At 31.1% G+C, this 19,565-nt stretch overlaps 1 protein-coding gene across 1 annotated transcript; it reads left to right on the top strand.

Moving 5' to 3' along the window:
• Window positions 1–13,261: 13,261 nt before the first annotated feature.
• On the top strand, window positions 13,262–13,706 carry LOC140433494 (dynein light chain Tctex-type-like). Its single transcript, XM_072521483.1, has one exon. It carries the CDS (start codon window positions 13,301–13,303, stop codon window positions 13,628–13,630), a length of 330 nt encoding a protein of 109 aa, XP_072377584.1. The 5' UTR covers window positions 13,262–13,300; the 3' UTR covers window positions 13,631–13,706.
• The last annotated feature ends 5,859 nt before the right edge of the window (window positions 13,707–19,565 follow it).

Genomic DNA, 19,565 nt, shown 5'->3' on the forward strand with positions numbered 1-19,565 from the left:
GTTTTCGATTTATTTAAACTCGAAGGTATACATGTATTTTATTGTAATCGTTACATTTCTTAATATTCATCAAGTATGCTTTGAATTTGACACTTGTGTTAGCAATAATATTACAAATTAATGGAAAACTTAATTAATGCTTAACATTTAATTAATGGCGAAAATAATATTTCACAACAACTGTTCAAAATGTCCTCCATTTTGTTGAATACATAATCTTATTCTTTTATTTAGCGAACGCATTAATCCATTTAATGTTACTGGATCGTTTTGTAAATCGGTAAATACTTGTTCAATTTTGTCTCTTAACTCATTTACTGTATTAATTGGAGTGTTATACACTTTTGATTTCAAATAACTCCATACTGTAAAGTCCATTGGATTAAGATCACAACTACGAGCAGGCCAATGAATCGGTGCATCCGCACCCCGGCCTATCCACCTATCAGGGAAATGTTCATGTAACCACCTTCTACAAATTCTTGTGTAATGTGGTGTAGCACCATCATGCATGAAAAACATGTTTCTTCGTATTTGTAATGGAATATTTTCCAAAATATCATGTATATAATATAATATATTCTCAAAGCATTAAATAAATAATATTTGAAAAAAAGATGTAAGAAAGGGAAAAGTAAACAATTTTTTAATAAAACTAGAGTTTTCTGTCTCGAAATTGTATGTTTTTCCTAAAAAAAATACATAATATTATTTTCTGTCTTTTATTATAGAATATTAAACTTACCTCTTTTCCATAACTATTACTTGACACGACTTAAAAATGCAAAGTTCAATTTGGTTCAAATGGTTCAATAATCAAAAGCAAAATAATTATTATCCCTACTTCCCGCCAAATCTACACAGGTTGGTGACACTGAATTCACGTCCAATAAATGTGAAAAATAGAACATGTTCTATTTCGTCAATTTCTTCACGAATTTTTTCATGAAGTTATTCACGGCAAAATTGGATGTCAAATTGTGCTTTACACACGTCAAATTTGACCTTGAAGCGACTTCATGAAGTTCTTCATGAATTTATTGTTGGTGTAAAGCCCGTATTAAACAAATCTTCATGAGAAAACTGGGTACGTCCAAGTCGTAAACGGGAAATATTTTTATTTGTTTTCGTCTGGATACCTCGGGTGGTTGCCATGGTCCAACCTTGTTTTTTATCTAATGAAACTTTGATGGTGTGGATTTCCATTTATTATTCCAGTTCTCGAACAGGTGATTTATGAAGTAGCTTTTTAGATCTATACTTACAGATTGGGATGATATGGGAATACTGTTTTCGTTTATAACTTCTTTGGCATTTTTGTCTGCTGCTTCGTTACCTGCTATTCCAACATGTGATGGGACCCAGAGAAACTTGATGCTTGTATCTTTAATATGCAATTTATTTAGTTCTTCCTTTATTAGCAAAGCTAATGGATGCTGCGTGTATTTTTTCCTGATTATTTGTAGTGATGACATAGAATCTGTCACGATGAATATGTTGTTCATCTTATTTGCATTTGCGTGTAGTATCGCTTGCATAGAGTTCTCCTATTAATACAAATGCAGTATCTGGAATTCTATGTTTGAGAATCTCTGTGCTGTTAATTATTGCCACTCCGACTCCATTTTCAGTTTTAGACGCGTCTGTATAGTATACTGTGTAATCGGAATGGGAATTAATTAGATCTTTGAAGAGTTGTATGATAAGATTAGGGTTAGTGCTATTTTTTTGGAATTGTAATAGACTGCAATTGACTTTTGGAATTTTTATAATCCAAGGTAAAGATGACGATATATTTTTGTATTGAGATAAGGATGGAAATTGCTTCCAGTTAAGTAGGTTCATTACATGATAAATTCTTCGGGAATATGGGAGATTGAACTTTGAAGAGTCGTTAGCCATGGATAGTTATGTCTAAAATGTTATTTATTAAAATTCTTTTATTTAGAGTTATGCTAGAATTGTAATTAAGAATTAATAGCTGCCTACGAAGCTCTAGCGTTGGTTCACCTATTTCAGCTTGTATGCTATTTATCTGAGTTGTTCTGTACGTTCCAAGTATAATCCTTAGGGAGGTGTTATGTAACGTATCCAAAGGTTTTAACGTTGTTGTGCTGTCAGATGTATACTGTATATGCAACACATCCGTAACCAATTTTGTAACGAATTAAGGATCTGTATAACATGGGAGTGTTTTACCATCGGCACCCCAAGTTTTGTGAATTAGGTACTTTAACTAGTTAAGGCCATTTCGACATGAAAGAACTAACTGCTGGATTTGACTTTTCCAATTTAACTGTTGATCAAATTTTCACTTCTAAAAATTTTATTTTGTTTGTATAAAAAAGATTTTGGTTTTCAAGCATTAGGTTCGGTTTATCCTCGATATGTCTTTTTGAAAATATTATAGATTTTGTTTTATTAGTTATGTCTAGTTTTATTAGTTAATTTATAGTTATTAGTTATGTTAGTTATGTCAATGTTATGTCATCAGAGATTGGACCCACACAAAAGGAAATGAATTAATTCATCAAGCCCAGAATAGAGAGAAATTTGCCATATTGATCGCCAACCTCAACAGAGAAGGCACTTAGGAGGAGGAGGAATATTAGACTTAAAGAGTTATTTCATAAAATTTATATTATTAATAATAACAAATGTTTTTGGTTATTTAATCAATATAATTCTAAAATTTCCAATATAATGATGATTACATTTTTCTGATTATTATACCATGTTGACGCCTATGAAAGATCGACCAGTTCCGTATGGGTTTCGTATTATTAGCAGTGTTAGAAAAATTTAAACTCTAAGGTTGACGTTCTGGAAATTTTAAATATAAGTGATTTTAATTAAAGTCACTTTATATAAATTGTGACGTGCACCCATTTTTATATGAAAAATACTATATAGTATTTTTCATATAAAAATTCGTGCACGTCATTCAAGATTTACGACGTCAGAGCCCCACAGCGTTTGCCAAAACATCAGAATAGTAAGTGAGTGAGGAATTTTTAAAATGTCAACTATTTGTTAAACTATTATATTAACAATAAATACACTTAGTTTTAAGATTACTGCAACACACTAGAATCCATTAGAAAACATTTTAATACAAAATTATATTATATTCTAAATTTTAAACTTACCTCTTTTAGGGCTTTAATAGTAAGAACGTCCCGTCATTATTTCTTGTTCAAAATAATCTGTCTTATATGAAAACTTATCAGCTTTCTACAGACTATTTATTTGTTTTGGCATAGCACAATCACAATACACAAAAAGCTGTTAATCTAAATTGAATATGTATTTATAAATACAATTTATTAATATACATTATATTATGATCAAATTGCGCAAGAAATCAAAACATAAACAAAATTCTTACTCTAAAAGAGCGGCAACACTTCAAACAATTTTGCCACACGCTAAACTGTCAAAAAATTTGAAGTATTCCCATATCAGTTGCGTACAATTGTCTAATATACTTAATTAAAATTATTATTTTGTGGAATATTGGACTTAAAGAGTTATTTCATAAAATTTATATTATTAATAATAACAAATGTTTTTCGTTATTTAATCAATATAATTCTAAAATTCCCAATATAATGATGATTACATTTTTCTGATTATTATACCATGTTGACGCCTATGAAAGATCGAGCAGTTCCGTATGTGTTTCGTATTATTAGCTGTGTTAGGAAAATTTGAACTCTAAAGTTGACGTTCTGGAAATTTTAAATATAAGTGACGTCACTTTATATAAATTGTGACGTGCACGCATTTTTATATGAAAAATACTATATATTAATCTGATTTCTCAGTGTATATCTATTAAATGTACACTAAATTTTTTTAACCTCTATAAAACTGTCTAGAATATTTCTTTATACTACAAAAATTCAGCATATAATAAGTACCTAGTTTTTCGCATAAAATGAATCAGTTTCTTGTGCGAGAATATTAATCGTAGGTCTAATTTATATTTATGAAAGTGTTGTTTAGTTAAAAATTTTGTTGTGTATCGAACAGGAGTAGATTGTGAATAGCCCAAATTATTTAATTGTAAGTATTATGAAGTAATTCTTTACAAATACGGTTTTTGCAATGGTGGACTAAGGCTAAATCGGGCCCTAGGCAACAATGTAATTCCGGGCCTATTTTTCAGTAATGACACATATTTTGCCTTTGGTAGTTTGTTAATATTGTTCTGAAGCTATTTTCTTGTGGCATTTTAAATTAATTAATATTTAAATGGGAATAAGCCACAATTAAAGGTTAAAATACATTTATTGACGTTTCAATTTCCACTTCGGAAATCGTTCTCGAAATCGAAGTGGAAATTGAAACGTCAATAAATGTATTTTAACCTTTAATTGTGGCTTATTCCCATTTAAATATTAATTAATTTAAAATGCCACAAGAAAATAGCTTCAGAACAATATTAAGAAACCGTTATGGGCCCAGCGTTATTCAAAATTTTCGGAGATTGGAAATTCTATACAAGAAACTGGCACATTGTCAAAATTCAATCAAATTTTTACGAAGATGTAGAGACAACAACCTAATACCAAAGGGCTTGAAGTTACGTCCAGCATATTCAAGCAGAAGGTTGAACAACATTCTACATAGAGCCAGCTTGTCCATGATCCGCGAACGGTTACAATATCATAGATCAAATTTATTTTTTGTTGAACAAGATATTGTAAGTATTGAAGATTTACTTTTAGATGTGATATCAAATTCTGATTTTGATCAAATTATTTTTAGTTTACATATAGTATATGAAAATTCATATATTAAACAAAGAGATATACATTTAAATAAATTTAATATTCTATTAGAACAGGAGAACGATTTCCGAAGTGGAAATTGAAACGTCAATAAATGTATTTTAACCTTTAATTGTGGCTTATTCCCATTTAAATATTAATTAATTTGGTAGTTTGGTTTCAAAGCATATAGTATGTAGTTCTATTTAATTATCGGATTCCAACCAAAAATTGGAATGGTTAAATAAATTCTCAGTATTGTGTTTAAATTTGGGAATGTGCCAATAATATTATTTTTCTTCTGTCTAATAAATGACTACATGGATACAGGGGAAATAATATTTTCTTATAAAAATCTCTCTTTACTTATAACAGTCTTAAATTGTAATACTCCATTTTTCAGTTCTGCTAGGTTTAAATCTTGTTCATAACATTTTTATTCCTCTATTGAAGAGTCACTAACATCACTATCATGAAAATTGTTTTAAATTTAAAGTTATCACAGTCAGTGAAGTTTCCATGTCCTAATAGTACAGTAAGTTGTTCCAAAAGTGTAAGATTCCAAAGATTCATTTATTGATTTTAGTGGATTTTTTATATAATACTCTCGCATAGCGTCTGTTCATAACGCAATGTCGTTTACAAAACTATCGGTTCATCAGTACTTTGAGATGATTTTAAATTAAAATTTTCTTTTTTTATTTCATCTTTATAATCGGAATTGCTTGGTTTTTCCTGCTGGTCTTTTTGCAGAATAGTTTCGGACACAAATTATTTTTCTGGATTTTACACAGCTGAAATTTGTGAAAATGATGACGATTGTTGTAATTGTTCTCCATCTCCAGTTAAAAAACTTTCCAACGTTCTTTTTATTTGTTTTATCTCGATCTGCTTTTCGTTTTATTTTTAACACCCACTTAAATTTTTATAGGAACTCGTTTTAAAGACTACATACTAAAAAGAAAAAAGAAACTGATCTTCAATTAAATTTATTTTACTCAATATCACAATTTATGGTATTTTATGGTATATATTATTTTAATTAAATAATGCAATACTTTTATAAAACTTACATTTGTTTTGATAATTCGAAGATATTTTTTATATTAATTAGTCCAATTACGTTTTCTTAGGAGCAGCAGCTTTTCTAGCCTCTTGGTAAACTTGCGGTAGCTTTTGGCTTAGATGCCTTTGATTTATTCGTAGGACTGCCTTTATTTGATTTCTTCGCTTTGACTGGTATATTTACTTTGGCCTCTCTGGAAGTCGGAACTGGGGATGAAGATTGCGCAGTTTTAGGAGCTGACTTCTTTTCAACTTTCTTCGCCTTGGCCGGCTTTTCACTGTCTTTGATGGTGCTTCTTAAGCCGTAGTCACTTTCTTTGCAGATTTTGCTTTTTCGCTGGTAGCTGAATGTATGGCGGCGGTGGAAGTTTTTAGCAGACGGGAGGTTAGGATAAACAATCACTTTCATATTTTTGGAATTATATCCAGAAACATCGATAGTACAAAAATAACAATCATCTGAATGATTTTTTGCTCTCTCCATACATAGGCACTGCAAATATGAAAGCTTTTTTCTTTCTTCGAACACTTCCTTAAATCCTCAACACAAACATAACATACATTGTAAGAAACTCAACCTTTGTCTTGGTCACCTATTTTCACGCCAAAATCTGCAAAATACACCTTTTTTACAAAGTCGGTAATGTTTCTCCGATGTTTTTTAATAACAAAATCACCACATATGTAACAAAATGTATTTAGACAGTTTTTATAACTGCGACTAGCTATATTTAAAAGCTTATGAGTCAAACACTGAAAAGTGAGTTTATGTTTATTAGAATAAAGAAACTATACAGCTGTTAATGAAGAGGAAGAAAAACAAAGCGTGTTTTACAATTCATTAACAGTGCTACCAACCAAGTTCTTCTTCTTCTTGATGTGCCTATCCGTTACGAATGTTGGCGATCATCATGGCAATCTTTATCTTATCTACAGCAGCGCGGAAAAGCTGCATAGATATTGTATTGAACCAGATTCTGAGGTTCTTTAACCAAGATGTTCTTCTTCTTCCTGGACCTCGTTTTCCAAATATTTTTCCTTGCAGAATGGCTTGAAGGAAAGCACATCTGGATTCATTTCACATAATATGTCCGAAGAACTGTAACTTTCGAGATTTCATGGTGGTCAGTACCTCTCGGTTCTTATTCATTCTTCAGAGGACCTCCTAATTTGTAACTCGGTCAGTCCACGAGATCTTAAACATTCACCGATATAGCACATCTCAAATGCTTCCAGTTTTCTACACATATCTTCGTTCAAGGTCCACGATTCAACACCATAAAAAAGGACAGAGAAGACGTAGCATCGCAGCATTCTTACTTTTGTATCAACAGAAAGGTTGTGACTTTTGAAGAAGGCCTCTATCCGATTGAAGGTGGATATAGCTTTTTCGATGCGTGCACTAATCTCCTGGTTGTTGGTCCATTCTTCATTTATTATGGTGCCGAGGTAATTATAGTGCGTCACTCTTTCTACAGGGGATTGGTTGACGTAGAGTTGACCTTCTGTTATCATTTTCTTGCAAATTATCATAGGCTTTGTCTTCTTAACGCTTATATAGAATCCATATTATTGACTGTAATACGTGATTTTGTCGATAAGAACTTCTTCTTAGTTGTCCGCAAATACTATGGTGTCATCTGCATATCTGATGTTGTTTAGCCGGTAACCATTTAGTAGAATACCTTTTTCAGTTTTGTGCAAGGCTTCGATAAATATTCTTTCAGAGTACAGATTGAAGATTAGCGAAGACAAGATACAGCATTGCCTCACTCCACGCATGTTTTTCACATAGTCAGTATGTTCACCTTCAACTCTGAGATTTTCTGTCTGATTTCAGTAAAGATTTCTAATTATTTTCAGATCTTAGTTGTTCATTTCTGTTGCTTTTAGTATTTGCATCATCTTGGCGTGCTGTACTCTATCAAACGAGTACCAACCGAGTAGAGATAGTGCAAGCACTCCTGACCACGGCGCAGTAGACGAAATTTGGTTTAGTCCCCACTTCCATGCGAAACGCATTGTACTATGCACTGTATAATTCCACTTACAATTGAATCTTTCTGCCTTTACGTGAATTTGACTCCGCCTTCGCGCAGCTCCATGGTCAGGAGTATTTGAACTATCTCTACCATTAGATTTTTTTGCTCGTTAAACAAAATAAAATGTAATTATGCAATTTAGAATGTTAAATTGTGAAAAAATGATAGAGGTAATTTTATCAAAAAAGTTTTTTCATTGTTGGCCCGTGTTATTATACAAAACACAAGATGACTAATAACTATTAAGACATAGCCCAGGATATTTGGATCAAAATATCCTAATCATAAATAAACGGTTTGTAAACTTCGATCCGATTGTTAGAACTTTAGTTACAACAAATTTCGTGAAAAACAGTTGAAAAACAGGTATTCGATGGGGCTTTTCCAAGTCTAACTAACTTTCATATTGCGATTAACTTTAAAACAAACCTTGCATAATTACTTTATCTTTATTAATAAAAAAGTTATAACAATTAAATATTAAAAATTTTACTAGAAAGTTGTGAATTAACTTGTTTATAAAAGATTTAAACAAAATTAAGCTACAACATCTGGCTAATGGAAGTTATAGAACAATTTAAAACAAACATTTTAAGCTTTGGTAAATGTTTCTATAAAAATGCTAATTTTTGACCAAGATATGGAACTTTTAAGCGCTTTGAGGCGCGCTATCCACTCGCAGCCAAATAAAAACCAATACATACGTAAAATCCATGTAGATTCAGAGATGCATATTTCTTTTTCATTATAAATAAAAAAATTTTAGCAGTTTATAGTTAAAATTATAGATATAAATATAGATAAAAATAAAAAAAGCTGCCATAAGCGCTTTATCAACAATTAAAAAACTATGTTTTAATAGTTATTTATTGTACAAGACGATAAAATTGTACTTTATCTTCGAGAGCGTTTTTTAGCGTCGAGACGTCAGTCGAGACGCTAATTATGCTCGAGGAGATAATGCGATTTTATCGTCGTGTGCAATACAACATTTTTTTCTATAGCAAGACTTCAAGTTCAGGGGAAAAATAGAATTTCAAAGAAAATTGTAATTTTTAGCACAAAAATCGCAATTGTGTTGCTCCGTTGCTAGGTATATGAATTACTCTGTCAACAAATGTCAAACAAATGTTACGTTTTGGTTTTTGCGAAGAATATTGTTGCGTTTTGTGTACAAAGTGAATAAATACGAAATGGACGGAAAAGAATAAATCCAGTACCTCGAATCAAGTGTTTAAGCAAACGAGTACAAGTTGTGATGCTCCAAAAATAGATATTTCTAATAAGTAATGTTAATTGTAAAATTTCAGTTGTTTTTAATCCTTAATGTGTTTGAATTTGTAAATTTCATTGAATAAAAAAAAGTTAAAACATTTTATCTACGCTTGCTGTTAAAGTGTCACTTTATCTACCCTTGCGGTTAAAGTGATACTTTATCTACTCAAAACAGTTGTTATAGCAACACTTTAACATTAGCTATGGAAAAAAATAAAATAAGCCCAAATTTTCATATGGAACTGGTTTGGGCTTGAATTTAGGCACTTAGTTATTTCAAAAATAATATTCTTTAGTTCTGTTTTTAAACATTTTGGGGTGTCTGACGAAATTGATTATGCAAAAATATCTCATGGGAATATTTTTTCGAACGGACCCGAGGTTTTCGCCTTATCTAATAACGATTTGTCAAAAAAGAAAATAAAACCTTCCTGTTTTGTGGTTAACATCATAACCCAGAACTTAGTCAGCTGTTGTGAGAACCACGTTCCTTAAATCGTGTTCGCGCATTATGTGCTGTATTTTTTAAAGCTTGTGAACAACAAACACTTGTTACAACAACTGTAATCATAAAGAGCTACTAATTATGTCGCTTTTTAAACCCTACCTTTTATAAAGGACAACACCAAATGTATTTAACAATTTGACTAACTAGAGAAATAAAGTTTAAACTATAAGAGTATTATAAACTAATTAAATTTAAAAAACTAGTAAAAATGTGTCTGCAATAAAAATGATTTTGTTACTTCTACATAAAAAATCAAATGCAGTTTTAGTTTTAAAATAACTTATTACGTGTTAGTGAGAGACTGCTTGGTATCTACTATAGACCCTAGGTATCACTATGCTGTTTGACAGTTTTCTTTAAATTAATTTTTATAACCACATCAATAAAAAAATAAAATAAAATCTGGCGTTACATTATATTAGAATGAGTAAGTCTATAATGAATAATGGGGAAACTGCAATTTGTGAGAATCCCGTAATTTATCACGTAGAAATATATACTGTATGTATATTCAGGAATGTGGTAGTACTAGGAGGTCTGAAAAGTAACGTCCTTTGAAATGAAAAACCTGGTTTCCCGGAAAGTTTTTTTATTTTGTTCGATATAGTCTCTTTTTAGCTCAATACAACAATCTTAGTGATTTTTTTAACTTCTTTATGCCGTCCGCATAATTCCAATTCTGGATACTCTGCATAATAGGCGTTTGTTTCGTCAATTATCTCTTCGTTTTAGCTGAATTTTTTTATGTACGAGCCATCTCTTCAGATTTGGGAACACATAATAATCGGAGGGGGATAAATCAGGAGAATAAGTCGGATGAGAAAGCAATTCGAAGCCCAACTCATGAATTTTTGCCACTATCATAACGGTCTTGTGAACCGGTGCAATGCATTGGAGAAACACTTTCTTCTTGTGAATGGTGCTGGTTCTCACTGGGTTCTTGCTTCCGAATGCACAATAATATTGGCTATTGATAGTTTAACCTTTTCCAAGATAGCTGGTTATAATTTTGTCTTTGCAACGTCAAAATACAGTGGCCATAACTTTTCCGACCGATTGAACCGTTTAGCCGCTTCGGAGCAATTTTGCCGGTTTTAGTACACTGCCTTGCGTTCATTCTGTTCCTTGATGTGTAGTAGTGGATCCAAGTTTTATCAACGGTTACCAATCGACACCAAAAGGTCGAAATACTGCTGAGTGATCCTGTTTTTGGCCAATGATCAGCAAACCCGTCATTCATCGACAGGATAATTTTTTCATATTCAAAACTATTCGAAATATGACTAGTACGCTCTGTACTAATGCTTTTGGCCTCTTTCAATACACGCACCTTCACCTTCACGTTTTACGATTAGGTAAAACCATTTCGTAGATTTCTTGGAATTTTCTAGTGTAACTGCATCGGAGGGCCGTCCAGTGGTTCATCCAATGTAGATATACGGCTACTGCAGTACTGCGACATTAATGTAATCAAAATTTGACATTGTAATCTGAAGGAGCATTAGTCACATAATATTTTTCCAGCGTTTATTTTATTTCGTTCGCTGTTTTATTTCTCAAATAATAATATATATTATTCTTCTTTTTTTCTTTCTTTCCATGCCTTCCTTCTTTCTTTCTTTCTCAAGTCTTCTGCCGCACGGTCCTTCCGTCTTTTACTCTATTTTTCTCTACCTCTGTTTTTCTCAGCTTCTAACAGCTCTATCCGTGCTCAGTAAGCACGGCTCAGAGAATATATCTGAGGATGGCATGAGAAAAGGTACCAAGTCATCTTTGTTTATTGCCTTTACATCAGTGAAACGATCCTCTAATAACAGTTATAGATCGATGGTGGTTTTCTGTTACATAAAGTGATTTGGAATCGGAATTCGGTTTTGAACAACATTCTTGAGAACTATGTTGGGTACGTACAAGGACCCTATGGGCTATCTGCAAGTATAATATATGATAAAAAACTTTGATATCGCAGGAATAAGAGCACCGTACCAACATTATCCCAAGATAAGACAAAACTTAATAGACCTTCTCAAAACTTCTCTGTCAGATGTGTGTTTTAGTGTCAACCAGGCTGAGTCAGATACAGATACAGTCACCATCCGTTCTGCGCTTCCTACATCCCAATCCGTTGATTCTGTGACTATCGTAGCAGAGAACATTGACATTATTGTCTTGCTCATGGCATCAGGAGACTGTGGTGGAAGTCGGATCAATTATACTGTCCTTCAAGTTTTATATATGGCGACGTGATAGCAGATAATTTGTTGTTTCACCATTGTTTTTCAGGATGCGACACAGTAGCTTACAAGATCGGCAAACATATATACATCAAAATTTTACTGAAACATCCTGAGCGGAACAGCATTATTTCTCGATGAGAAAGAAGAGCCATCTTTGCTCACTGTCATTGGCGAACGTTTTTTCGTCGTCTCTTTATATAGTGAACAAACGATTCGCCAAGACCGTGATCAAAAATACCTTGAACTTATCATCGCTTCCTCTAACACAAGATGCAGCCCGTTCTGCATCTCTCGTACTCTCCGAACTTCTGAAATACATTTACTGTAGATGCAAGGTAAACGGTGGAAGTATGTGTTGTTGCCAAAAAGCAGGTCTTAAATGCTCTGCAGTGTGTCTCAATTGTTCTGGTGAAACCTGTGGTAACATCATGGAAATATCAAAATTAATCGAAGTAAATTAATTCGAAGATGAATTACCCACAATGACGGCAATTTTAACTCCGTTATTTCACAAAAATTCACCTCCGATACTGAAGCCATCAAAAAAAAATGAATAACAATAATTAGAAAACACTGGGGATACCACGTATAAAAAAAAACGCTCCACCAAAGTCTACCTTCGGTAGGGGGAAAAAGGGTCGATAATAAATTAATAATAACGTTGGAATGCTAAGAAAATGATAAATTATATCAATAAAAAAATATATAATAGAAAACTAAGCCTAATGGTTCATTTTTATCGTATTCTTACGAGTTTTCAAGAACCCTGTCAACTTCGGAGCGCTGTAAAACCCACATATATGTTAATGAAATTAAATACATTTGCAGTGGAAATTATTTGCTGAAAAATTCTGTATAATATTGCTCTAATGTCATTTTATTGTAAGTTAACCAGCCAAAACAAAATTTGTTCAAAAATTTTGAGTTATTTTTGTTTATAACTTATTTATCTTCCATTTTGCGATAAAAAATTATAAAGTAAAACTGTAAACAATTTACTTAAATTCAAGCTTATACTTACCCCCAAAACACCAAAAAATAAAATTATGTCCTCTGAAAAATGGCACACTAAGGCCTAAAATATGGACTATTGTTCTGATACGTAAAGTTGTGCGTTGAAATTGATAGGCGGGTGTAATAATAATACTGCTGAGGCTAGAACATAAATATGCAGAAGGGTTATGTCCCTGATAAAAAAAACTATAAAAGATATAAAAAAAGATTACTGTGAACAGAGTACTAAATACTTACTTTTAGAGTAAGAAAAATGGCCTTTACCCATTAATGCTAAAAAAAAACAAGTTTTATATCAAGGGTATAGTCAACTTCCTTCTAAATACACTTCATTTTTATGTCAAGTTTTACGTCATCTCATGAAAAACGTCAACTTTAAAAAACATGGATGATGAAGAAAATCAGTTTGTTGTAGAAGACGTAAGTAAACTTGTAAAAGACACGATAGAAAATGTACTTAGCGAAGCGACTTATATACCAGAAAAAGTCAACCAGTGGAGTGCTTCAGTGTCAGAACAATGTCTTTCGGCTCTCAGTAAGACAAAAAAGATGTTTAAGTACGTTATAACATGTTCAATAATGCAGAAAACTGGTGCTGGATTACACACAGCTAGTTCCTGTTACTGGGATAGTGCTACGGATGGAACATGTACTGTAAGGTGGGAAAATAATACCATGTATTGTGTAGTTACGGTGTTTGGACTTGCAATATAAAATCTTTTAAATTTATTTGTAAAATAATTAATATTTTTACCCAAATTTTTAATTTTAGTGGATATAAATATCAATATTTTAACATTTGCCTGTCCTATTTTGTGAATTTTTTTATTATTTAAGTTAGAGTGTCTCGACAACTATTGGCCACTGGACACTAGTACACAGTTAATTACAATATGTTTACATATATACAAGGTAGGATAGATTAGCTACAAATATAATTACACTAAGTAGTAAGTGACAGTCTTATAGGAAACGACTTATGGCACTGTACATGACGACGCGACGCCATGAGTAAGAGAGGACTAAACGATGGAGAATGGGACAACAGAGAGAGAGATGGAAACGGTTGAGGGAAGGCAGTGAATACTGTAGAATTCCTGAATATATATACATGTTTCTAGAGTTATTTTGAAAGTTGTAGTTGTTCCTTTGAGGTTTGTATTGTGCACATTCTAGTAATATGTGCTGGGCCCATTAAGGAGCCATCACAATGTTTACAACGGGGACGATTTTTGAAGACATCAGATATCAATGAGTAAGACGAGTGTAACCTATTCCGAGTCTAAAAACCGCGGAGTGCTACCATTTAAAGGGGAGAGTTTTTGAGAAAGGGGTGAATCTGTCTCTATGCAGTAGGGTGCATTTGGATGAATTCTATGCAGTTTTCATATATATACAACTACAGAAAAGTTGTTCAAAATAAAATTTTCTTTCAAAGTCACCTTTTAAAGTTAAAAATAATTTTTTTGACAAAAATATAGTCAAAAAACGAAGCGAAAAAAATAGGAATAGACGCGATTTTTCTTTTTTGCACCATAATTTTTTTACGAAGCTTTTAGTATAGACATTGTTTTACAGAAAAAAAAACTTTTGTCCTTGTTTTTAAATTGTTTATTGATAATTGGTAATTATAGGAATTGTATCAGGACTCAGTCTTCTTGTTTTAATGCCTATACCTCAACGACATTGAACATTAACATGGTTAGTCTACCTTTATTCATTATGTCCTGAAAAGCCTTGTACTAGTTGGATTTAACAATTTTTATAGATTGTGTAGTCAGCATATTCTTCTTCGTCCTGGACCTCTATTCCACACACGTTGCCTTGTAGTATGATTTAAAGCAAGCACTGCACATTATGTAGCACAATTTTTTTAAGTTACTTCGTTTTATGGTTATATTTATCTTGCGATATTTTTGCATCCTTTGTAGAATATCCTTATTGGTAACTCTTTAATATGCACCTATAGAAACCTTATGCAGCTATAGCATTACTTATGGCATACACCGGCCTCGAGTTTTTACATTCAGTTTCCATTAGTGTTGCCCAAAATCGATCTTGGTCTTGCAGTCTTCGTCTTGTTTTTGCATTTTCGCAAGACCAAGACCAAAGACCACCTAATTTAAGCAAGACCAAGACTTACTGTGCAAGATTTGAGCAAGAACAAGACTAAGCCTGCGAAACTCTTGCGTCTTGCCGTTAGGACTGAGTGTCGTTTTAGGGAGTATAGTAGTTCGAGTATATGTTTAGGGACTGGATTTAATGTACCTCTTTAATGTAAAACTCGCGGCATAAGGCTCAGACTTTTGACATGACATTTTGAGGGAAGCAAATGAAAATAAAAAGCCTGCGCAAATTTAATGAACTTTCTAAAGAATATAAAACTCTACAGTCAGTGAATAAATCTCTAGAATCACCAAGAAATGAAAAGAAAGTATGAGAATATGATGAAGGTGAAGATGTAATAGACTTTGAGAAACTGTATGCATGTCCCTCGATCTGAATCTTGTCATCAAGGCTTAGTTATTGACGAGTTGGTGGAGTATTAATATCTAAGTAAACCCAAAGCCGCCAGCTCGGAACACATTTTGGAGTGGTGGAGGACACATTAGACTTTATCGAGGATGAATAACTGCAACTTCTGTACCTGCTGAGAGATTATTTTCGAAAGCATTATTAGTAATTAGAAAGCATCGAAATAGAAAGTGGTGAGTCAGTCAGATGGTTACTTTGTATTAATTCTTGGTCAGAGAATTAATTAATAAAGGTAACAGTTATGTCAAAGGCTATTGTGTACTGTTCTGTAATTTAATTTGTGTTGTATTTTTATTTGAGTATATAAATGGTATGTTCAGTAAACTGTACTACTTTGTATTAATTCTTGGTCAGAAAAATTAATATACAGTACCAGATATGTCAAAGCTATATCGTACTGTTCTGTAATTTAATTTATATTGTTTTTAATTTTTTATTTAAATAAATGGCAAATTGTATAACTCTTTTGTTCAGATAATGTTCTTTAGTATGCAGTCAAGTTTATGTCATTAATTTGTTTTTTTTTGTGTTTTAACCATGTTCTAGCACATGTAAGCTTAGTACATGCAAAAAAATTCAGTTAGTTAGAGCATAGGCACGGATATCACGAATAAATGCATTATTTTAAATGCGAGCGTTCACTGTCAGTGCTATGATCTAGGCGAGGATACGATGCGATGGTCTTCGTACTGAACGTACCCTCATATCGTGGGTTCAAACCCCACCCGGTGTCAGTTGTTTAGACATTTATTAATTTGGTTGGTCTTTACTATGGCTATGTTATTTCAAGCTTAAAATGTACCTACTCTGTTACATTGTTCTAAAATCTAAATTAACGTTTAATAAATAGCAATTGGGTAATGGGTAACTACGAGACTTCCAAGACTCTTGCTGCAAGACCAAGACCAAGTACAGGTGTATTGGCGTAAGACCAAGACCAATACTGTCTAACTCTCGCCTTGTTTTTGCATTTGGGAAACACTAGTTTCAATTAATTATTAAAATTTTTAACCAGGTAGCAATAGTATTCAGGTGATAGCTGAAATTTAATTATTATTTTTACTCTACTACTTTCTTTTGTTACTCTCGATATAAGTAATTTGACATTCACCTCATGAGTCACCAATAAGATTCAAATTTCCTGTTTTTTTTTGTTCTTTTTTAATAAAACAATATCTTAATTAAATAACCAATACTACAAGTAAATTAAATTTATTTTGCTATAATAGTGCATAAATATTGTTGTACAAATTTATTATGTATCATTGGATTATGAAACAAAATATAATTACAATAAACTATCCGTTTATTTTGGTTCAGCTACTCCCAGCCAGCAGTTTCCAAATTACTCCTTAAACCTGAAAAAACAAACAGAAATAATAAACAGTTAATATTAACAAATAAACACATGTGCAATAAAATATATATTTAAACATGTCTATAAAACAGTATAAGAACATAAAATGTAATACAAATCAATAACGACAGAACACATTTAAACCATTTCAGATTTGCGGATAACAAAATCTTAGCAAATAATATCCAAGAATTGAAAGAAATGATACAATCACTAAACAAGAATAGGCAAATATAACAATACAAGAAAACGTCAAACAGTACGTATAATTAGGTCATGTCATTTAGCGAGGAAAGCACATGTCCCTTACCATGAAGTCTAATAAAAAACTAAAAAATTACAAATAGCAATGGAACAAAATATGCAAGAAATATCACTAAGAGAAAGGATTAGAAACAATGGAAATCTTTTTAAATTTGAATAAAGTAATTTTATTATTAATTTATTATTTATATTTTAAACACATTATTATATTAAAATAATTCAATAAATTATGATGTTTGCTGCTAACTCCACCTGCTAACGTATTCACAAAGTAAGTTATATACTTTGTTTACTTCTGACAGATCTGTCAAATTCAGACGAGATATTAAATTAATAATGAAATATAAATAAATATCATTTTATAGTAAATTAAATTATTATATAAACTAAATAAGATGTTTAAAAATAATAATTATATGTGCATGAAATTATTTTAAAACGAGAACTGACATAAAAATGATTGATAACGATTGATTGATGATGATTCAATATTGTTATTAATTGGATGACATTAGTGACTTTTAAATTTTGACAATCGTTACGATTCGAATCTTTTATTTGACAGATATTCTTTTAATTTTTTACTTCTGATTTAATGTCTATATTTTTTAGTTATTTTTCATTTGTCAACTTACTATGCAGTTAAAAGAACATCTAGTGTTGTATTTAATTAATATAAAACGATTGCCAAAAGATTAAATAATTATGATTAAATTTTAAAACCGAAGAGTGCTTAAGCCAGTATTTCAGGCAGCCACCTTATACCCTAGAACCGAGACTGTTTAATAGACACAATTCGCATTACTGGAGCGAAGTAGATCAACAGTGAACAAGAGTACGTGGATTTCATTTGCTATGAAAGTTTAATGTCTTTTGTATGATCAGAGACAACCAGATTGTAGCTCTCCACTTTTATGATGGCAACTTAAACTACTTTTTTTAGTTGAAAGATACCTCAATATATTTAAAATGAATTTACGTAATCTTCATTGTTTAATTCTAAACAAGCCATTTTTATTACTTTCTAAAATTGCCAACAATCACAAATAATGTTAATAATGACATCTTTAACTTCCTACTAAAATAAAACAATAAAAATCTTACATTTAACATTAAACCACAATTATCTCCAAATGTCTTTAGGTATAGAGAAAACTAATATTATTTGAAAAACAATTCATTTCTTTTTTCATTAAAATTATAAAATACAAGATGTTTTTTTTAATGATTGACTTAAGTACTGTAGTTTGAAGTTTAAAGAAATGGCGTATCATTTGTGAACACCTTGTATTTAGAAATTCGATTTAGATGTAAATTCCTGAAATAACGTTACCTACTCGTTGTGCATAAAGTTTTTTAAGAATTGTAATTGTAAATGGATCAGATATTAACTTAGAAAAGTTTGTCTCCATTTGTCAAAATTCTTGAAAAAAGATGAATAATTCAAAAAATATAAAGTTTTCACCTCTAGTACCTTATACAAATTGTATCTAGAATCTTGCACAAAATCTAAAAATTTAATAATATACAGGATGCTATTTTTAAAATAATAAAGTTGCTACCCACTTCCGGTATAAGTGGAAGTGGTATATCTGTCAAAATAGTTTCATCAATTTCGTCAAATAGTCGTCAATAAATTCGTCATAACTTTTTGACCAATTGAATTGAATTGAATTGAAAACCAATTTTCATAGATATCGTGTAAATAGTTTCCGGTATATACATCGTGTAAGCTTGTCGTGAAACACCCTGTATATATATACATATACAGGTCGATAATTCCATTGTGTCAAAATTGTACAAAATATCCAAAAAAATTAGAAAAAATGTAGGCAATGATATTCTCCATACTTGGAAAATATGTGGAATTCTACAGGGTGATTAATAACTACGTGGTATAGCAAACATACAATTTTTAAAATGGGACGCCCTATTACTATACTGAGTATTTAACAAGTTATGACCATTTATATAGTGAAATCCCCATGAAATCAACACCATGTATATAAAGAAGTAATGTATAAACAATTATTTATTTTATATAATAAGGTAAACAATATATTGTAATTTAAAATTAAGTTTAATTGAAATCATTGACTAAAATTTGTATACAGGGTGAACTACGAAACAAAATTACGATTTTCCCAATTTTTTTAAATAGATCACCCTGTATTTTATTTTTTAGAAATATTGTATTTATGATACTGTTTCATTTATTCATGTATATATATATATATATATACATATATATATATATATATATATATATATATATATATATATATATATATATATATATATATATATATTGATTTATAGTATCAGGAATCGGTCAATAATAATGACCGATTGCTGATACTATAAATCAATATTTAAAACAGTACGGTCGAAAAATAATTTGAAATATATATATATATATATATATATATATATATATATATATATATATATATATATATATATATATATATAGAATTGTTAATTGGTAATGAG

This window comes from Diabrotica undecimpunctata, chromosome 2 (genome assembly GCF_040954645.1).
Source record: "Diabrotica undecimpunctata isolate CICGRU chromosome 2, icDiaUnde3, whole genome shotgun sequence".
Taxonomy (NCBI): domain Eukaryota; kingdom Metazoa; phylum Arthropoda; class Insecta; order Coleoptera; family Chrysomelidae; genus Diabrotica; species Diabrotica undecimpunctata.

Excerpts from the sequence above, each read along its gene's own strand:
- LOC140433494 (XM_072521483.1), top strand. The coding sequence starts at position 13,301 with ATGGATGATGAAGAAAATCAGTTTGTTGTAGAAGACGTAAGTAAACTT.